The sequence below is a fragment of the Bacillus rossius genome, chromosome 11 (genome assembly GCF_032445375.1).
Source record: "Bacillus rossius redtenbacheri isolate Brsri chromosome 11, Brsri_v3, whole genome shotgun sequence".
NCBI lineage: Eukaryota > Metazoa > Arthropoda > Insecta > Phasmatodea > Bacillidae > Bacillus > Bacillus rossius.
Genome location: NC_086338.1, coordinates 7,138,274 through 7,161,491, shown reverse-complemented (window position 1 = coordinate 7,161,491; position 23,218 = coordinate 7,138,274). Strand labels below are relative to the sequence as shown.

At 42.1% G+C, this 23,218-nt stretch overlaps 1 protein-coding gene across 1 annotated transcript in view; it reads left to right on the top strand.

Moving 5' to 3' along the window:
* The window catches only part of LOC134536616 (synaptic vesicular amine transporter-like), a 238,077-nt gene that overhangs the window by 49,818 nt on the left and 165,041 nt on the right, over positions 1-23,218 (top strand). The window contains exons 7-8 of the mRNA XM_063376409.1: positions 21,032-21,175; positions 21,823-22,006. Of these exons, the coding sequence (XP_063232479.1) occupies positions 21,032-21,175; positions 21,823-22,006 (328 nt within the window). The remainder of the gene's footprint in view (positions 1-21,031; positions 21,176-21,822; positions 22,007-23,218) is intronic.

The following is a 23,218-nucleotide window of genomic DNA, read 5'->3' as shown; positions in this document are numbered from 1 at the left end:
ATTTTACAAATTACCAAACTAAGAGTGCCAACGATGGTTAAACATAAGTCTCAGCCTGTATTTTGTTTTAACAGAACAGCCAACTGTTTAAATGCTAATATCATGCAGGGTTGTCAACTTCGAAAACAACACAATAAATTTATTTTTTGTTAAAAGGGCATAAGTCCAGGACTTCAGCCCTTTTAACGTAAATCATAAAATTAAAAGGTTATTTCCGACCATTGTTGTAGGTGTTACAACTGTCTTTTTTACATAAACCGATGGGTCTATAGTCAAACAATGTTGTCAAACAATAATCTCATTTTCGAAAATAATGTGACTTCCGCCCTTTTAACTAACAGCTATTCATTTATTCAGAGCATAATAACAATAATTATTAGCTGTAGGTTATGTTTCGAATTCCAGTATCCAGATATACTGTACGTCGTGAAAAGCACATCTCTTCTGGCGATATGCCTTCTCTTGCACTTCGTTCACAAAAATTTGTTTGTCGAAAAATGCTGCTCGCCCACCCTGGCCTGGCCCACTTACCGCTGACCGCTGACCGCTGATCGCTGACGCCGGTATCCCGCTGGGACCATTAAGAACCCCTACCTGAATATTTCGCTACTCGTATTAGGACGAAAGTGACATATCCAAGATACTGTATATAGACTTATAAATTTTTGCATTATTTTTTCTTTCACGACAATTTTATAATATACACACACATTGTTAACATTTAGATTTAAAGATTATTTACTTTAGATTCCCGGACAGTTAAAGTTTTTTACCAAAATATTTGGAATGTCTATTAAACCGGTCAGATTTCAAACCTAGACAATACACTTATGCATATTAGTAAAGATTAGTATAAAACCATAATTTATGCACATTTTTGAAGAAAGGGGCTTTGATAAGAGCATCGTTGTATTACATATCAAGCAAGCATAATTTCGAAATCTATATTAGTTAATTAGTTATAAGCAAAATGAAAATAGCATTGAATCTTATGAGGTTAACCCGGGTTGCGTACTGCCCCTGAAACACTGGAGTGGCCTCTTAAGGAAAGCTGTCGCTGTCTCCAGGCCGCGGTGTGGCCTGTTTCCTTGCAGTTGGAGCACGCTTTTGGTGCCTGCTCGGGGACTGGGCATTCGCTGCGGGGATGCGAACCCGCTTATCGGATGCATTTAGGCACCTGGAAGCAGTTTACTGTTGTGTGGCCGAATGCACTACACCGTCTGCATAGCGGGATGTCTTCCGCGCGAGTTGTTTAACTCTCGACCCTGATACCACTCGTGTAGTACAGGTGTTTTACCGCGAAAATGTCCTGCGCGCTAGGTGTTACGACCACCACGAATGACGGTGAGGGCTCGTAGTACACCTGCCCTGAGTTCCGGTCTTGAGCCGCCTATTTAGTTGTTTAATAAAGGTTACCTTGAAGTCTAACGTGGTGAGCTCCTCGGTGATTGCATCTACAGGGCTAAACTTGCTGAGATTTTTGATCACAACCTTTACGCCTCGCTCGCTGGGCTGGGAGAAGGCGTGGTAGGGCACATCGTTGGTTTTAAACCACGCGGTCGCTTTATCTTGATCTACTTTTTGCGTCAAACGTGATTCGCACTTTCTGGCGCCTGGTCAGAGACATGCGGTTTTTAATGCCGAGTCGCGCGAAGGCAGGGCCCAATTGTAGCGTGGGGCCTCGTTCTGTTGTTGTTGCGGTTTCGCTTGTGCTGCGTTGCTGTTGCGCCTACGCTGTTTGTGCTCAACAGTGGTGAAGCCACTGTTGTCGACATCGCTTTGTGTAGCTGGGGCCCTGAATGTTTTTTGTTCTGAAATGAGTCATCGTCGTCGTCAGAGTCGCTGCCCTCGTGCAGCCGTTTTGTCGCAGTGCCGCACTCCATCTCCTCGTCGCTCGCCATTGCAGTTAGTCGGTACCCCGCCTTCAAAAAAGCAGGGCACACAGCAGGCGTACATTCGAGCTGTCTAGCGTGAGTATTCGCCGATTTATACCTGACCGACCTACACCCACACACTGGCTGCTGACCTGAGATCCCTTTACCGGGAACCAGGCTAGGCATGGGGAGAGCTGACCTTTCCCCGACCAGCGCTCGGTAATTTTGTGCCCCGGCAGGCATAGCGGAATAGCAATTGGGTAGCAACTATAAACCAGCGAACGCACTGGAGGAAACCTGTTGCCGAATTATGAGCTTAACCGCGACCGATATCCCAGAGGGGTAAGGATGTGAGATTTTGGACAGGTATAAACTGCATCTGTCTGGGATGGCCAAATGCAGTTTTTGTCGGCGTAACATGTTACTTGAGGAGTGTTTGTGGGAAACGGTATAAGTGCCAAATAGTAAGTTTCTCAGGAAATGAAAATAAAAAACGTGTCAAAAGTAATTTTATATACTTACCAAATGCTGCAGTACATATATTTTCGTGATTATTCCTGTGACAAAAACTATTACAAAAAAATTTAAACATGTTAAGCAAATGACAAATGAAAAAACAAGCGAAAGTTTTTTTTATAATAATAAATTGTCAAAATTCTGCAGTTTATGTATTTCCAAGATCATTCCTGTGGAAAATAATAACGAAAAAAAAATTAATCACGTTACAATATTATGATGCCTACATTATTATGGTGTATTCTCACTTTTTGTAAGAAAGAAAAAAGCATATGATTTATTGTAAAAAGTGTCATATCACTGACAGATTTTTCTGTAAAAGGAGGTACTTCACATCCATAAAATCCAGCATTGATAGAAGGTCTTTCTTTTTTTCAGCACTTATGTGATTTGATGGCTTGCATCCAGGAAGTTTCTTCAAAGTTTTCACTTGTTGCAGGTTATGCGACTTCTTGAATACCGAACACTCACTCCATTCTTCAAGTTCATTGAAGCTTTTCTTGACCAGAATAGAAGTGTGGTTGTCAACACAAACTCTTATCCAAGATAGTTTAGTCAGCTGGAGTTTGGTTGTATTGAGAAACCGATCCGCAACCATGCCAAAATCAAAAAAGTCCTCTTCTTTCATAGCGAGGACTGTGAAGGGATTGGTAACCCTAGCAGACCTGACAACTTCTTGCACTTCTTCAGGAACCATGGGTGTACATTTTTTTTTTACGTTTTTCTATCACCCCAAAATCCCTATCACAAGGCATATAGCTGTGGCCTGAAACGAGGTATTTGATATCTATTGATTTAAAATATCCTTGAGCAACTAGGTATAAAACAGCCATAAGTAACATCCTGTTCTTATTCTGAGCGACGCAGTTATCGCACCATAGCTCTATTTTATTCTTTGCTGTGATTGCACCTTTCAACACTTTAAAAAAACATGATGCAATTTCGTTGCCTCCACGACCTGCTATTGCCTCGTGCCACATACACATGTAACTTTTATTGTTATCACCTAAGTGTACACAAAGGTTGTAGTTAGAAAGCTGCCTCGAGTAAAACATGTTACTATGCGTAAGAGTGGGACAGAAAATAACCTGCTGGAGGTCCATTGATAAGCAGAATACATCACTTGCAGGGAGCTGTGATTCATTCATGCACTTAGTTAGCAACCCAAGGGCCTTCTGGGCCTTCTTTTGGTGCACGGTCAGCTGTGTTCGTATGGAGAATTGTCCAGTTTGTGTTTCATTGGCCTTGATTTTAGATTGCAGCATATCACATACTCTGCACGTGTCCGTTTTTGGCAATCCAAAATATAGATTTGGGAAATATTTGCGAAATACTCGCTGGTAAAATCTATATTCTACTTTGGATTCAGGGTGTGTATCTTTGAATGCAATATGCATTCTGTGAAAATTTAAGTCACTACTCAGATATTCCCTACCACTTTTTTTCCTTCCATAGTGGCTTTCTTGGCGTGGAAATGATTGTATGTGTTCCTGCACAAGATTCCAGTCTTCATCTGTGTACTTTTGTTTGTGTTTGTGTGATGACGGTCTTTTACCTCTGCCATCGGAATATGCTACATGACCTAGCTTTTTTTATCGTTGAGTGTCTGAAGTCTTCGGTTGGTGAGAGAGAAAATGTCTTCAAATGTTTTAGCACATACCTGCACAAGGCCTGTTTTCGTGGGAACAGTATATGTCATGGTGCACTGCCGCTTGCTATCAGCCGGATCTTCATATTTTCCGTGTCGCCTTCGTTGAACGGGAATGACATCTATACGGTTCATCAGATACGTGCCTTGTTTTTCATCGGAGAGCTTGTACATTTCTAGGAATAAAAATTCCTTCCATTCCTTCGTCAGTTCACGGCATTTGTATTTACACTTGCAGCTTGCCTAAAACGAAACAACAATAGTTTGTTTTCTCACATGAAAACTTAGGTTTACAAACATTTTGAAATAAAATCAGGTTTGCCACAATCATGTTTTACATTTTGAACAACTTCTGAAAATGCATGTTGGTTTATGATTGCTAGTGTTGTAGACAGAAACATGTTTAGAGCATGTAATTTTAGGTTATGAATGCAATACATACCTCAGCTGCAGCTGGCATCTTTGCAGGTTTTTCCTTTTCTTTTGAAGTTGTGTAAGGCTTCCCATGGGTCCTCAATTCTTTATTTTCCGCCACTTTCTTTCTAACAGACTTTAATACCGAACTGTTATCCATTTCTTACAAGAGTGCATCCAAACATGCCATGAAACGAAACACAATATGGCTACTTACATCAGATGGCACTTGTATCATTCTCCATGACAACAGCTGTGGAGCTACACCACGCGCATTCTATCGACGCTTGTTTGATCTGAATATGGATGATTAGCACTTATACAACTTCCTATGGTATTAGTAACAGGACATACAATTATTTCAATGATAAACCTCAAAATGTTACTTTTTGGCACTTATACCGTTTCCCACAAACACTCCTCACTTGTTACCTGTGCACGGCAGGAACGTGCAATATTTGTACATTGGACCTCGGCAAAGACGAGTGCGCGGGTGTTCCGACGCAACCTGCAACAGTAAAAAAGGATTAGCTTACTGCCTGCTATTCAGGCAGTGGAAGTTTTGTTATGAGTGACTGAATACTATATACGACACTGGTGCTATGAGTGGTGTCTCTGTGATGGCGAATAGTGGCGAGTGGCATAGATTTAGGTTGCGAAAAATTTTTATCTTAGAATTGAACACTGAAAGTGCACATTGAAATACTTATACGATCACAGTTGTGCATACATATAATATAATTATACATTACACTGTGTTTAGGGGGGGGGGAGAACATTGTGGGATAATATATTTATGTTGCGAAAGAAAAATACACTTTTTAAAACACTAAAACATTAGCTGTGATTGGAACCGGGGATAGATATCTTGGGGAAAGTCGGCGTATACAGCAACTGTCTTGACGTTGACATGGCTCAAGGCACTGTGGTTGGCGTCTCTGGAAACACTGCAGCGAAACTGTTGATGGAAGATCTGGTCGATGAAGTGTTGTTTAATGGTGTTTATATTCATTAATTGTTTGAAGATAAATGTTACTGAGTGCGCACACTGTAAGAAAAAGGAAATGAAAAGTATTTTGGTTGTGAACATTTTACATTTACGAGTCCGCAACTATGTGAAAGTATTCTATACCGTCCGCAACGCCGAGGGGCTACAGTCTGTTTCCCGGGGAGGCATGAAAAGCTGCACGAAGGTAGTGATGTGTTGTTTGGCATTCTGCGTATGATTAAAATTTACGGTGGTTTTTCACACAGAAGGTGCTTTGGTCGCTTGTACACTCTGCTATCTTCAGGCTTGTATTGTCCGAGGCGTTGTATAAGTGGATTCTTGTGTGTAGCTGCTTTCTGGTAGAATGATTTTGCTTGTTTAGTGTATATTTGCTGCAGTGTTTCGATGCGCAGTTCCTTGTGGATTAAGGCTGTAGGGACGTATGTGGGGACTCTTGCGATTCTTCTTAGTGCTTTGTTTTGCACTACCTACTTGTAGTGGGCGGAGGTGACATGCTGCAACGTAACTCCAGGCCGGTGCTGCGTACGTGATGATAGGTCTTATGCATGCCTTGAGTAGTGTCTTGCTGTTTGCAGTGGAGAGAGTACTTCTTCGGCTGAGGAGGGGGTAGAGTTGAGCTAGTCTTGCCGTGGCCTTTGCTTTTTTGCTTTGAGTGTGTGCCTTCCATGTGAGTTTAGTGTCCATTTTGACTCCGAGGTAGGGACTCCAGAAAATGGTAAATAAAACTGGCTCATTTCGGTGTGAAAAAAATGACAAAGGCGGTGCAAAAAATCGGTGTAAAAATATGCAAGCGGTGCAAAAAATCGTTGTAAAAATAAGCAATCAGTAGAGACCCCAAAAAATTGTGAAAAAATTATGCCATTGGCGGTGTAAAAAAAAACCTCATAGCTTTACTGCTTCCTTATTTGCCTGGCCAATTGTTGGGACATAAGTTTCTCTAAGAGTGTTGGCTGATGGCAAATCCCTTGCACCTAAAATGTATACATAACTTACAATATATTTATAAATTGGTAGCATTTATAAGGTTATCGCTGAAAATATTAATGGGCTTTTTTACTTAAACAATTCTTAGCCAAACCTAACCTAACCTTTTCTAGATTAGGTACTGCTGGATTACAAAGTAAACCATCAATCAATCAGTCAAAAATATATTGTGGTGTGCTCACTATTTCACAATGCAATCAATCCTATTTATGTGTTTGTTAATCTGAGGTACTTGCATATTTATTTGACGTAAAGGTAAGTTGGGTCTAAAGGTAAGTTAATCGATAATATTGTAGGCCTACATATGCTTATGAACTTTTATTAGAGGGGGAAAACATTTCTAAATAAATAAGGCTAACCTTCAACATGGGTGTTACACCATTCCCTTATAGCTGGATCATCAGTTTTTTCCAAAGGAATGTTAACTTACAGCATCATATTAACAAAATCAGAAAAAAATTCTTGTTTTCTGCACTTTCAAGCTTGTTTGCTTTATTCACATTGTCGCCTATCGAGATTTATTTAGACACGGTAGAGTACTTGACAAAATAATTGTCTTTTTTGTTTTGTTTTGTGTGTGTCATTTGCCACATGCTTTTTGCACGTGTTTTTCGTGTCCAATCAACCCGCACGTTGCAGAACTTGCACATCATAATTTTGTCCCGCTGATCAAAAATATAAAATCATCCGATCTCATCTCTCTTTCGCGATCAAACATTGTCGAAGTTTTCGGCATCTTAGCCACAAATTCAATTGTATCACAAAACTTACAAAATGTGGACGGTAGTTGTAAACACTCATATATATGTGCACGCAAAAATGACTGCCATCTTAGCTCCATGCGATTAAATTAGGTTAGAAAAATCGACACCAGTGCGCCTTGCGGCAGAACCGACCATCATTCAAAACACGAAAACTGTGGAGTCAATTTTGTTATGTTGGTAGTACGCACATATCGATTGTTGACATTTGTTACATTTTGTTTTAATTTGCGATGGCAATATTTACTGCTTGTAAACAGAGTAATAAAAATACGTGGATTTCAGTAACGTGTCTAAACGAAGATAATATCACGGCACAAGTCTTTCAGTCTATGTTTATGATGGCGTAAATAAATAGAACTTGCGACATAAGAACAATATTTTGTGCGAAAAAGCGTGAATTTCGCGCGAAAATTCGTGAATTTCGAGACTATGTCAAAATCAAAGGAAAGTCGCAAAATTCGTTTAAAGTATCAATTTTTCGCGTTATTTCGTGAATTTCGCGCTTCACCATTTTTCGGGGTCTCTACTCCGAGGTTTTCGACACAGGGATGAAATGAGATGGGAGAGGTAAATAGTGTGAGTTATGGCAAGTTGTTGGGGATGTGACGACGAGTAAAGATAATTGCTTTGGATTTCCCTACATTGACTGCTGTTCGCCAATTAGTGAACCAGGATTTAGGAGGTCTAGGGCTGCCTGCACTCGGCCTAAGACGAGGAGAGGTCTGATTGAGCTGGAGTAAAGCATGGTGTCATCTGCATAGCATGTGATTTCAACGCCAGGTGGGAATGTAGGAAAGTCAGCCACATATATATTGAATAGTAGTTGACCTAGCACACTGCCCTGAGGCACACCGGCCTTAATAACTCGGGGAGTGGAGGTGGCACCTGGGATACAGGCATGCAAGAGGCAGTTTGATAGGTAGGAGTCGAGAGTCTTGATGTAATTGTCTGGGAGTTTGGCAGCTTGCATCTTGAATAGTAGGCCGTCGTGCCAGACTCTGTCAAACGCCTTTTCGACATCGAGAAAGGCCGCAGCCGTGTATTTGGCGTCTGTTGAATGATAGGGTGATTTTCTCAATTATTCTCACAAGTTGATGTGTGGTGGAGTGGTCAGTCCTGAATCCAAACTGATAGGTAGATTGGTCAGTCCTGAATCCAAACTGATAGGTAGAGTGTTGTGTGTGTCCAGGTGCTGTTGAATGCGACAGGCTAGTGTTTTTTCTGCCACTTTTGACAGCGTGTTTAGCAGGCTGATGGGACGGTAACTGGATGGGAGCCCGGGGTCTTTGCCAGGTTTGGGAAGGAGGATTACTTTGGCATTCTTCCATGCGTCAGGCCAGGTGTTGGTCGTGAGGATGCCATTTATACATGTTGCTATGGCTTGCAGCGCAGGCTGTTGTAACTGTTTTAGAACGATTGCCTGGATTTTGTCCGTACCTGGTGCTTTGTTATTTTTAAGCGATTATACTATTCTTTGTATTTCATCTGCATTTGTCAGTTGTAATTCAGTTTGGAGGGGATAGTTCCTGAGGAGCGTGACAGTATTTGCAATTTGCAGGGAGTGGGTAGGATTATTAGGATGGATGTTTGGTTGAAAAGCCTGTTCTTGAGAGTCAGCTACAGCTGTTACCTTTGCCTATGGCGTGTATGCTACATTTCCCGCCTGGAGTAGTATAGGAGGGATGATGGTGGGTGATCTGGCGAGGGATTTGTTAAGTTTCCAGAGTGAGTTGTCATGGGTGGAGAGGTGTGTTAGTATTTCATCCCAGACACTGGCTTTGTGTAGTGTTAGTGCATTGTTGACTTCAGTTTGTAGAGCTTGGTAGGTATTTTTGAGGGCCTGGCATCTGTTCCGCTGCCAGCGACGGCGGGCATTGTTCTTCGCAGTGATGAGTTCTGTGATGTATTTTGGTAGCGAGGTTTGATTTCTTGTCTGATGAGTGGAATTCCTGCTTGAATGGCCTCTGTGGGTACATGGGTGAGGGGTAGGATTGGAGGTCGGCAGGAGTGGATATATTGGAGTGTGGATTTATGCGATTTTCTATGTGGTTATTGAGTTTGTACCAGTTGGCTTTGTGGTAATTTCGACTGGTTTTTATTTTAGTCGCCCACGTGTCAGCATCTTCAAGTGTGGCGATTACTGGCATGTGGTCTGAGTGGAGTTCGTGGATCACTTCTAATTCATAAATAAAATTGGTGTTCATATAAATGGTTTAATCTAGGATATCAGGTCGGTGTGTGGGCGAGGTAGGGAAGCGAGTGGGGTGGTAGGGGGCACACACCATGTAAACACTTTGCTCTTGGTGTTTGTGAAGTGTGCGGCCATTTGAAGTTGTAGCAGCACAGTTCCACGCCGGGTGTTTGGCATTTAAATCACCTAGAATGTGGCCAACTCCCCTTATACCGGGGTAGTTGCACACGTCCACACCCACCACGCCAGTCCCGTGTACGCGTCACCACTGACATACTGATACTGAGAGTGTAAAGAAATTAAGTTTAACAGACGCGCATCGACTGGTCTACCATTTGGCAAGTGCGCAAAAAAAATTTATTAGCATACTAAATTTACCGACAGTCCTGGAAACTCTATCGTGATAGGTATAATAATGAATTACCAAACCAAAGATACTCAAACTTAAATACCGTAAAAAGGCAAAGGGACTTAAAAGGTGAATTCTAGGTATAATTTAAATTGCTATAATTACCATCACAGTGTAACGACATTGGTTTACAGACACTCTTGCAGTATAATTAATTCTAATCCAACGTCCCAAAAAAAGTCTATTACGGAGGAGGGGGGAGGAACCGAAATTATGACGTTCTTCAGCCTATATAATCCAACCACTAAATTCCGTCGCCGCATTCTGTTTTCAATACACATCTTCTGTAAATCGTACCAGCCGGGAAAATAAAGTACTAAAATCCAGTTCTCACACTTACTTGGTACTGAAGCATACCTCTGAAGCCGGAGACTCCCGGGGTCGGGCGTAAACCCCACTCACTATTTGCGCCTCCAGCAGCGCAATGCTTCTGTGGCCCGTGTATAGCCCCACACCATCGCGCGCTCGTGTACCACCACGCTTTTTCGCTTCGCCAAACATGTCATGGCATTACCGTCATATTGTCGTTAATTCTTGTTCATGTAACATAACACAACTTCCCCATGGCTGGGATGCGATTCCTACATTCACGAGCAGTTCCGCGGCCGGCGGTCAGAAACACACTCTCTTCACACACAGCTGGCAGCCGCCTCCCACTCGTCACGTCAGCTGACGTCACCCCCCTCCTCTGCTACCACCCCTCACTCCGCTAGATCGTTCTCGTTACTTCTCGTACGTCCCACTACAGAGTAAGAGTACTTAACGTAAAATAAACCAAGTATACTATTAAAAAGTTACAATAAATAAATATTAAAATACACCATTACATAATATAAGGACATAAATAGTGTTATAAAAAATGAAATCATCTTAGAATAAACTTTACGCAAAATAAAAAATAATAATAATATCCAAGACGACTGAGGCCGCCACAAGTGGCCTCAAGAAGTAAGAATGAAGGTGTACAGGTTGCTAGTGTCTGTAGGTTTTCTGCTGTGATAGATCTGCCAGGCGGAGCATATGCCGAAATAATTGTGCAGGCTTTATCTTTTATTTTCTTGGATACTGCTACGGCTTCTATGCGTCCTATATCCGGGACTCGTATTTCATGATGGAGGATTGTTGTTTTTATCGCTAGTGCAACACTTCCACCGAGGTTCGTGCGGTCTCTTCTGTGAATGATGTAACCTTGAAGCTTGAGGGTGTCAGCAGGTGTAATATGTGTTTCTGTTAAGGCCATAATTTGTATTTCATGTTCGTGTAGGAAGTGCGCTAGTTCTTGTGTCTTATTCCGTATACTGTGTGCATTCTATGTGGCAATATTTCTGATTTGTTGTTTATTGTGGTATGCTGACATTTGTAGTGCACGGCATGGCCGTTATAAGCTCCACCGCTAGGTGGATGCGGTGCTCTAATGGTACTGTGGTATCGAGCCAGGCTGTGAGAAGGTCACACAATCTGGCTGCGATTTCCATGTCAATCGGTTGTTGGCTGACGACCTTGGTGAGCGTGCCTTGTAGTATGGTGCATGCCTTGTGTTTCTCCACGGCCTGGATCAGTGTTATTTTCGTTGGTGGAGGTGGTATTGGTATGCTGGTTGAGATAATTTGACTTGGCCTGACTCTGGTGCCAGAAGTGGCTACGTTGCTGCCACTGGGCAGTGCAGAGTGGTGGTGTGGCTGAGTCCCGCACGCAACTTCTTGCTGCTGGCCTGTGTGGTATGGCTGCGAGCGTTGACGCATTTCTCTCTGTTGCCTTGGCTGTTCAAAAGTGGTAGAATTTTGGTTTGACTCCTGGTTTTGCTGCCTGTGCAGACACTGCTGGGCAGAGCGTGGTGGTGGTGCCTGGCGTGGGGCTGGCTGTTGAGCGTGGTTTCGGTATTGCTGGGGGCGGATAGTGTGATATAGGTGGGTACTCTTCCTCTGTCAGCCCTTGGTACCGGTTGTGTGTGGGCATTGCCCATTCCTGTTGGCTTTGTTGAGTCGGACGCCATGCTTGCCTGCATCTTCTGGCCTGCTGCCAGCCGTCGTCATTTTGCTGGTGTTCTGTAAACTGTCCCCTCTGAAAAGGCGGGGTGGGTGGGGGCGGGTATGATGGTTCCCTGTTATGGTGCACTGGTTCACGAGGTCCCTGATATGGTTGTGAAGGCTTGGTACTTGGCATTATGCCTCTGGTTACAATTCGCACAGCGTGGCGGATTTTCGCAGCCTTGTACATGCCTGTACGGACCTGCACATTGCGGGCAGGCTAATCAGAACCTGCATTGTTTGGTTATGTGGCCAAACTGACAGCAGTTGCCACACTGTAGTGGCGCATCGGGATGTCTGTTGTCCGCGACACGGATTTTGAGTCCAATTACCTTTGTGAGTGAGGTGACATGTTCCTCACAGCCGTGAGGTACATCACATTGATACATGTTAAGCGCCTGGCGCCTGCTGTCGTACAGTTGATGTACTACCAGCACAGGTATGTTTTGGTTCACTAGGTCGCTCGTGATACGACCCATGCTAGTGCCTGCTGGAATATCTTTGAGCACGTATTTGAGTGGCTTATCCTCTGTGGCGCGAGTTACTAAGTGTTCGACTCCGCTCTCTGGGATTGCCTTGAGGCCTACCTGGTACTGTGATACAGCGTTGAAATAATACATGGGACCTCGCTGGGTGTTCTTGGCCTCAAAGCTGAGACCAAGTTGTGTGAGAAGGTCGTACAATTTTTCATACGGCGTGGTGACATCATGCCGCACCGTGATTGGCGCCGATCTGTAAACAGGGGGCACTGAGTCCTCCCTTGCTTGTGTTTGAGACATGTTCGGGGCTTCTGACACCTGAGGTGCATTGCCACTACTACTTGGTGTTGGATTATCTCGCGTTGGTTGCGCATGACGACCCAGTCCTTGAATTTTGGTCACATGGTCGTCATCGCCGTCACAACCTCTCTTCCTGGTGCAGGTGGGAGCATCCATAAACTCTACGTCTGTTGCTGACGTCATTTTGTAATGATAAACTCAACTACGGAACAATTTAGCGAACGCCTAACAAAAAGGAAGGGAGTGGAGCACCCACTGACCTAAGACCCTGAGACTGAGTTAGCCAGGGCCGCGGCTAGGCAGCGAGGTGCTGCGCCTCTGGGTGTCACACACTCGTTTTTACACCTATCCGTAGCACATGGCGGTAGTTCAAAACTGGGGGTAGAAATTCTAAATATTTTGGTACTATGTAACTTCTTGGCGGGGAGCAGTTACCTACATCCTAACCGTCTAAGAGCGCGACCGAAACTCGAATGATGAATGCGAGCGCTCGGTAAGAAGTGCGACGAGTGCTAATAAGCGCGGGCTTATATAGCACTGGAAACTACGACACCAGGAGCGCTGGTGTAGCGGCGGGCGGAGAAGGAGAAGACAGGAGGGGGGAAAATGAGGGAGGGAAGGAGGCGGCAGGGTGGGGAAACGGAAGGGAAAAGAGGATAGGAGCGCTGCGCTGCGGCAATAAAACCTTAGCTATAAGAAAGTCAGATAATGTGAAAGTCTTGTCTGAATATTTTAGTTCAGATTTCATTCATTTGTATTACCTATTTTAAAATAAATTTCAATGTTTATCACTAATTAACTTTAAAGAATGCTGAGGACATGGAATTAGGAATTGCCAGGAGACTGCATGCTGTGACGTAGGTGGAGTCACTTTTTAACCTCGCCGTCACACAGTGTTTCAAATGAACTATCTAGGTGGACAAAATTATTTTTCGGAATTTTTGCATTTATATCGATCGGTTGGTAATATTATAACAAAATAAAGCATTTTTTGTTAATAATAAACTTTATTACCGAGGTTTTACATAAAGAATTAAACATTTAGGAAAATAATCATAATATTTCATACAAGAATCCATTAATGAGGTAAAAATACAAACAAATGCTAAAATACACATTTATGCCACATAAAATACACATTATTACACATTGAAACCAAAAAAGTTATAAAATAGTTCTATAGCTAATCCTCATCAGAATCTTCCGAGGTATCAGTGATGTGATAATCGTTCTTGTTTTGTGGTGTGAGGTTTGAACATTGCAGAGGTCGAGACTCTATCATAGGGGCTATGATCAGTTTTAATACTTCTGAACACAATTTACCTGTCTTCTTTTTAGGAACTTCTCGGAGGCTGTTGATTAGAGGATCAGATGTTATGATCAGCATGGAAAGTAAGTCTCAATTTGTGGCAATACGTGAACGCTTTCTGGTGTTATGTTCCCGGAACCGACGCCAATCTTTGTTCCTAGCTTCCTGTGCTTCTTCCGAAAGTTGCCGAATTGGAACAATCGCAGTTTTTATGACTTCTGTACTATGGACCAGAATTTTATGTACAGTAACAGACATATAATACCATGAGTAAAGACTGAGATAATGTTTTCTCGTGTCAAGACAAATTTGCTGAATTCTTCTAAATTAATCTCTAAACAAGAAGATAACGTTCTCAGTAATACATCAGATTGCCTGATGATTGTAATATCTACTCCTGTGATCTGAGCACTCAATTCAGGGTTGCTAAAGAAATGGCGAGCAGTGTTTCCATCGTTTGTTGAACCAAATCCTGGCTTTGGTCTGTCCACAATCAGTCCCATTTCATGCTTGAATCGTTGTTTAATTTCCTTGGATCGTTGTTTTACAATATCCTTATCTGCAGTACTTCTAGCCTGCCATTTTTGTATATCCAGCTTATAGATAATGTGTATAAGGCATTCGAAACAACGAATCCACGCATGAAGCGTTGACCAACAACCAAAGCCAAAATTATCTTTGTTGCTGTCAAAATGCCTTTATTCGTCATTCATCATTTTGGGGGTAGCACCACAAATGAAACACTTCTGTGATGAAAGAGTTTCGATCAAGGCGTTACACACTTTTCCATCAGTCATTGTCAGCAGAAGTTCATGCTTGACAGAAATGTCATTATCACCAATGTTACAAACTGTTGAACCTAAGTTGTTTATATCTTCCAAGACATTGTTAGTTTCTGCTATCGTCAATTCTGTGGTTTCCTTAGCAAAAAATTAACTTAATCGGACGACAAAGCATCGTGGATGATGGCCTGGGATTCTGCCAAATGATGTTGTTGCCATCGAGTAATCTAAGGGGAACAAATGAAAATATGAATAGATACTCGTCATTATTCTCATTGGATTCAAATTTTTGTTTATATGCACTGTTGCCAGAACTTCCATCACACCCCCATTTACTTATGAGAGTAAACGATGAATTCGGGTGAACACTACTTATGGGTTCTCTCTGAGCTTCTACTAAGCGTTCAACAGATTTTTCTAACACTGCTTGCAACTTGACTTCAGCACGAGTTTCTGTCACTATAATGTGCTCCTCTGAAGGGTAACAGGCTTTTTTTGACTTCCGTAAACAGTGGTAAGATGGAAACACATGATGACCTACCTTCATAGATCACTTCCTAGTCTGCTTGTATGAGTGCATTGTAGATTTAGAGTCTATGTAATAGGCTAATGCCTCGTCACCACTTAATTGTCTAGCACTATCCAAATAACAGATTTTCTTCAAACTTGTGGAAACACTCGCAGATTCTGGACCTTCACTAATTGTTCTGATTGCTGTGGCAGTTGTTCCTATTTCCTGTCGATCGCACGGCTACTTCTGCAGCAGTCAACAACTCTGCAACGCTACGCGATTCAAAGAGGTCTTGAATTCGACGTTTTTTCGTTTTGAATGATGACTCATCGAAATCTTTTCGAGGTCTTCCTGCAGGAGTAGCATGTTGAAAAGATGTAGAAGGTCGCGGCACGGTAGTACGCACGTGGAATTGAATGTCTTGACCTTCCAACCAGCTTTTATTCTTAGTCAAGAAACGCTCCTTTGACTTTCCAGCAGCAGCAATCCATTTGGAAGCAAATTTCGACAGATTGCTGGCCAACTTAATTTTTATTTCTCTTATAGAATCCTCAGTAACATCAGTAAAATTAAATTTAGTCGAAAGAAACTCGAAAACTCCAACATTTCTATAATCTTTTCCATGTTTGAGAAATTCTTCAAAAAACTATATTTGAAATAGAGTGAAGGTGTTCTAAAAAAAAATAGTTGTATTTGAGTGTGCTGGCTAAAATGCATATTATTACAAAGATAAATGGTGCAGCTATGATATATAAAAAATTTAGACTGGATGCATGTGTGTACATGTCATTTACATGCATTTAAAAGAGTAAAATAAATATTAAATAACATAATTTTTATGTATTTTTAAAACATTCTTTCATATTTTTGACTACCAGAAAGATTTAAATTTATTAAAAAAAATAAATTAATCACCCTCAGGAAGAAAATCCATCACTAAAAATTACCACTCACTTACAAACTGCCACAATTACATGTCGAAAGTGTCGTGAAAGTGCGACTGACCTATTATCCCGATTGCATCTAGACTATTTGTTATCTTTGAATCATTAGTACTCTTCACTGTGGAATGTTAGACACAAACAATTCTTGGAATCGGATGTTTAGAGGTTTAGTGTACATAAGCTAGTCACCCATTACTGGGAATCTGGAAGTGACCTTTGTCCACCTAGATTGGTCATTTGAAACACTGTGCGTCGCCATATTGTGTACACCCAAAACATTGCGAAAATGGTGCTTGGTTACTTCTGATGATGGTTAGTAAGCATGAATTAGAATCTACGTCGTTAAAAGGTCACCTTATTTTTTTTAAAAAAAATCCATTGAAAACTGTTTCCACACTGCAAACACTACACTTCAGTCAATGCTTTGGGCGTTTAACCAATATGGCGTAACAATTAGCTGAAGAAAAATTACAGCTTTACGCAGTTAGCACGTAATCATGCAGACACGACTACCCCCTGGCTGGGGCAGGTCAGTGCAGGGTGTTTTGTTCTCTTCCCTTTAATATCTTTTGAAAGACAAGATTTTTTTTTCTAAGTAACAGTTTAGCTATTTTTAATGTTGATTGTTTGTGGTCTGACTCGCAACTGGGATAAAAAAAATTCAAAAGAGGATTTTTCTAATTGTGGGAAAATTAATTGTACAGGAAAATTAAATCGCGGTCTTGCTAACTAATTTACGAGAACCAGATCACTTTGAAGGCAATTTATTTGATAATTCGGTTAGGCTTAAAGTAAAGGGTATATTTTGAATATGCTCTGAAATCAGTTTTACAATAAACCGCACTGAAAATGAGTCATAACTTTAAAGCACATAAACTCATATACACACTACACATATTTCAAAGGAAAAAGCATAAAAATAAAAAAGCAAACATATTATTTAAATATGAAAGGGTTTTTCCAATTATCAATAAAATGCTTTCGTATAATACTACAGTCAATAAGTTTGATATGGTTCCGCTTTAAGTTGCTAGGTTGTTTTTAACTTACCAAATAAAATATAATTGCTTACATAAATCTCTTGAAGATCTAGGTATACATAAATATGTATAACAGTGGTTTCTATAGATGTGCTAGGATAATACTACCTAATATCTTCATGATGTTGATGTGGTGCCTACGGCCCTGGGCAGTAAGGAAAGCCTTCCGCCGATGTTCAAGGGCACCTTGTAATGTCATGGCCAGCCATGCCAGTATTGTTTTTTAAAGATTTTGGTTTATAACTATAACCAATAAGACGGTTGGAATTGTGTATTCCGGTGAAATTTAGGTATATTTTATTTTACAACCACCCAGAAACAGACTGGCAGCATCTGAGGGTTGAATGAGTGATATTGTGGATGCATCCTAGTAACACTTGCTCCAGTCCTGTGCGACCCACCGGTGGGGTCAGAACTAGTGTGTATTCCAAGACATTCGGGCAAGGTAGCAAATAATCATTGCCTTGGGATTCAAACATAACCTAACTCGTGAACTGAATTTCAGAATGTGTCCAAACCAAATCTCAGTAAGGTAACAGAAAAACAAACATTTTAATAAACAGTGCCCTGCGCGATGCTAGAAACTCATTATAGCGGACGTTTGGCAACCATCGATACAATAATTATAGCAAAATTCCTAGAGATAGCAGCACCATTGCACGAATAAAATGGTGTTGTTTTAATTTTTTTCAAGTACTTTTAAAGGTGCGATTATTTATTGTTACGAACATTAAAGTGTACAAAATGTATTCCAGGATAGTTAGTTAGTGGCACCAGACGTGGGTCTGCCACCTAGAAGAAATCGACGAAAAAGTGGAACTCTGCGCATGCGCGAAATTCAGGCAAGGACAGACCACGGATAGGACACCAAAATCCGTTGCCTAAAAATAAGGGACTGGCCGTGTCCTATCGTGCACTAGGAATACGGTTAGGGTACAGGTACTGCAAATTCAACACTTAAACATTTGTTTTTGTGTCTTGAAATACCAATCCTAGTCTCATGGAACTCCCATAATTGATTTGCTCTTTACTTATTAGTAAATGTCACAGATCTTAAAGTATTGTTTTAACCTCTTGATCTTATTCCTGTAGTTCCGCGCGCAACTCGCCGTGTGTTTGTTGAGCAGGGGTCTAGCGCCCCTCGCTCCTGGCACTGTAGAACATGCGGACAGGCACCTTGCCCACGGGACCGGCCGACTCTGCCGTGTTCTTGCACTGACGCGCGCCGGCCTTTACATTTAGAAACAGCAGCAAGTGTCATCATAAATACACAAGTTAACCTATTCACCCAGGAGAGTGTGTATTACTGTTAAGTTGTACATGTAAGAATATTTTGGCATTGCAGTAAAGCCGGGCGTGATTACTACCTGGAATGTTCCCCCCCTCCTTGAGTGTACAACCTCAAAATTTGGACTAACATGTAAAGATGAGAAAATTTCAAACACATAATAATTCAAAAATCTCAAAAAGGGAAATCGGAATATCACAGAGGGAATTATAAGGACCATCAGTAATAAATTAGTACAGTGATATTGTCATGGATATTAAATGTTAATGAGAGATGTTCAGAACGACTCAATAACCATGGACACCCCCGCCAGTAAAAATCGCAGAGTTACAAAAAAACATTACAGTATAATTACAAAATCTTATACACCGTTTCTACACTGGGCCTACAGTACTTAAAGTTCATCCACTCAAGTCCATGGTTTGTGGCGGGTTGTGCCAACAAAAGTATATGGAATATTTACTAGCGACGAAAAGTTTAATGACTCGTCAAAATGAATTTCAAAATGTCCAAAACATAAATGAAGTTTCAATTTCTCGTGGTCGTTGCAAAATATAACATGTTTCCAACTGTTCATGGCGGTGGACGTAAAACGGTCACGTAATGCCTGCTTCTTTATAGCATAATGGGTGGACAGAAAAATCATAAGAGCGCAAATATTCGCCGAAGTTTTGGCCAAGGTAGCAAGGCGTAGGTGTGCCTCAGCACAGCTCTGGCACACTAGCCCACAGGTGCGTGAAGTCCCGCTTACACTGAGCGCCTCGCGCGCACAGTTAAATGCTCAGATGTTTGTCGCCAGCTCTCCTGCCGCGAACCAGCCAAGGCTAAGTTACCTTGCACGAAAGAAATCGCGCAGTCTCAGTTCCAGGTGTTTTAAGAAGAAAAAAAACCGTGACTTAAGTTTATCAAAGAAGTTCTAACCGCAAGAATCATAGACAAAAGCACAGCTTACTGACAATCGTTAGTGACTCACTGAGCGGTATAAAATGTTGCAGTCAGTTTTTGAGTTCAAAATCCCACACGAGCTTAAACCAGCTAAAATGTTACAGAACCTAGCTTGCTCTGATTGTTGCTCGCCGCCGCATGTTGCCAGTGACATGACTTCATGCCGTGGGTCTCGTAGTGCGACAGCCCGAGGACGACTGGGTGTCGCCTCGCTCAGGTCCAACCAGGAACCGTCCCTGGAGTTCCTCCCCGGAGGCTCCTCGCGCATGCGCGCGTGCTGCTCGTGCGCCAGTTCAATACCATAATTCCGGTATTAGCGTCGCACCAATTTTTGCACACCCAAGCACTATTTTCTGGTACACAAAATTATCGTAAATGTACAAAATAAATAGCACACCTCTCAGAGACAAAAAATAATAATTACGATAAACTTAACTACAGCTAGCATACTCTAATAGTTTACCAAACTCTAAACTTATTGTAAAGATTTATCAGAAAGCTTTTAAAAAAAATAGTACAGTATTAATTCTTTGTAAATTACAAAACAAAAATCAAAAAATATCAGTGTAAAAAATGTTACACTAAAGTCGCATACAAAAAATAAAAGAGCTAGAAAGCACATGTAAAGAGGCTGTTTGCCACCGGTCGTTATCCTGATCCATGGGTGTCTAAGGTCGTACCCACGGGCTAAGCTGCATAGCATCGTTTCTCCAGCGCAGAGGACAACCCTCGGTAAGCCACACGCGCCCAATCCTCTCTGTGGGAGGCTGCTCTTACTGACGGAGCTGGCGTCGAGCAACAACATCGAACCACGACAATCCCGAAAGACATCAGCCACATATCCGCTCTCCACAGGAGACCGGCACTTGTCAATGTCTAGCCTGGAAATACCTCCAGTTTAAAATATTTGTATACCTCATATCAGGTCATATAACAATTATTACTTCCTTAAATATTTAGCATGGAATCGACATAATATATTCCATGTCTTATCTACGAATCCATAGAATATACTGGCCAAAATAGGTCTGACAGGGATATTTATTTTTACTTTTCACTTAACTTAAATAATTTGAAGAAGCACTTATGGAAATGCTCAGTATCTTGACAACTGTCCAATTGACGATACACGCATCACCTTAAATTCCCCTCGTTATTTTAAAGAATTTTCTACACAAAGTAATGCTGGGCACATTTTAGCTGTCATTGATGCAAAGAAAAGTAGGTACTGATGCTTGACTTCTGCCATCTAAAATTCCACACATTGGACGGCAATATCATGTACACTATGCTGCAAAAAAATGGTTTGAGCCATTTATATATGTTTATTGCAACAGAATAACAATTTTGCAAGCCAAATATTTAAAGAACAAATGAAGCTTTTTCATTTTTAAAAAAGAGTCAATGGTAACTTCGTTAATATATTTTTATTGTTGGTTCAAACCAAACACTTTCTCGGTGCAAATGTTTTTTAAACTTTCATTTTAATAGTATGGAATGTCGCTTGGCACTGTGGCATCCAAGATCACCGTGCGTGCAGCCAGATAAAACCGACCATTGACTAGGCATCAGCACACTTCTGACGGACTTGTTCTAGAAATGGCAACTGGGCATGGTGTTCATCCCGGACAGCCTGGGTTACCTGCTGGGCACCAACTGCTTCGGTGGCCTCGCCTACCGCCTGGGCCAGTGGAAGGTAGCTGTCGCCGCCATGATGCTTGTCGGCGTGTCTGCGTTCTCCGTGAGTACCATCAGCAGGTGCTCTACATACTGCACCATGTGTAGGCCTAATCGTATGCAATGGAGGCATCATGGTGCACTCTAGTCAGAAAAAACAACACATGTATCACTTGGGAACCTGTGATTATCTACATAATATATGTTGACATTTTATCACTCAATATATTTTAGTACTCGTTCGCATGTCTGTGAGGAAAAACATTTATTTGAAATGGCTCGTCATATGTAAATACATCATTCAACTCTTATAATTCACTTTTGGTAGACATAAAATTCAGTGAAGATTGTGAACTATTTTGGTACAACTACTAGGTATTGGTTTCGTCGAGAAATCTATATACCAGTAAAGAGGATTTTTTTATCATTGCCAATATAATTCACTTAAAATAAGATGGCACAAAGGGAAATTGTTTGACTCTCACCTATAAAAACCGGTTTTTAAAAATGGACTGTCTATTCTAATTTAGGTTTCGACAGCTTTCCGAAATCACTCCAAGCAAATACTGGCTATAGCTGATTCCTCTTCTTATTCTTCAACTAGTGGAGTGATTGCCTGACTTAAATAACTTCATTGATGGTGTTAACAGTTGACAGTTCGTCACACATGCAAGCGAGGGTGCCGCAGAAAGTGCGTGTGGCTCGCTGCAGATCCCGAGCGCGAGAGCGGTCTCGCAGCTGGCGGTGCCTCACTTCGGACTCGGCCTGGGCATAGGCGTGGTGGACGCCGCCCTGGTGCCCCTGCTGGCGAGCCTCGTGGACTGCCGGTACGGCGCACACTACGGCGCGGTGTACGCGCTCCAGCAGACTGCCGTCAGCCTCGCCTACTGCCTGGGTACGTGCTGTCCACGTGTTGCCATGGACTGATCGTCACTTCTGTACTTGATCGCGGCGCGCGCGCTCGTTCCTGGCTTCCCCTTTCCCCTTCCCATGCCTCTCTTTTCAATCTGTCTGCTGTGACGTCTTCCCCCCCCCCCTTGCGATTGCTTAGCGATGGTGGCGCCGCCGTGTAGTTTGTGCCGTGCTCAGCTCTTAGTGTGACGGGGTCGCAATCTTGTATTGACTTCCCACAAAGCGAGTTATGGGAACATAATAGTTCCTGGTATCGCTGTCACACGCTCCCGGCCGAGCATATGAAGAAACGGCGGCTCTCGCGGGGTCGTTCGCCAGCTACCTTCCTCGGATGCGGTCGCAACTGCTGCTTTTCGTGATGTCTCTCCGTTCCTGGTAGTGTACTTGACTTGATTGTTCTATCCGCGTGGTGGCCGCTGGTTATAAGTTAAAGATAAATGGTGCCTTCTCATGTAAACCTTTTTATTAGTATGGATTATTTGGCTGCCACTATCTAAATTTAAGCTGTATTTTTGTCCTTGCCTTGAGAAGCACCATGCACTCCGGATCGCCCCTATTTGATTGGGCCTTGGGGCCGTCATGGAAAGTTGACCATGCTTCTAATTTTTGCTGTTCTTGTCCGTTCTTTCGCCATTGTTCCCCGCCTTTCACTGAGAATCCGCTCACATGTCGTGGACGGTTTTGTCAGACCTGAGTCGTTTGTTGTGATTTTAATTTAGTCTTGGATCTCAGTGGGCTGAGTGGCGTTGTTTGACCGTGCGGCCGCGGTCCGAGGGCGTAGCACGACCCGCGCGTGGATTGTTTCTTTGGATTGTTTTAATTATATGTTTTTTGGGTATTACATCCGCCTATTGTAGAGCTGATTTTTGGCGATTTTCATATTAAATGAGGATGTTAATTTTACTTGTCCCCGTTATTAATCGATAACAGAGATAAACTTATATTTAAATTTGTTTGTATCCTATGTCAATTGATTGCAAAGATTATTGGGAAAGGGAACATTATGTGGGTTCCCCGACTGTTACTTTTGCTATGTGGTTGCATCAGCCTTATTGATAGTAAAAATACAAAGTAATTTTCGCTATTTCTGTTTTGCTGATTATGGTGTTTACTGCCTTTGGGGCACCTGCCCGCATACACCCGTCCTCTTGCATCCTTCCCTACCAAAAGGGGACCCATTTGTCCGCAGGTTGTG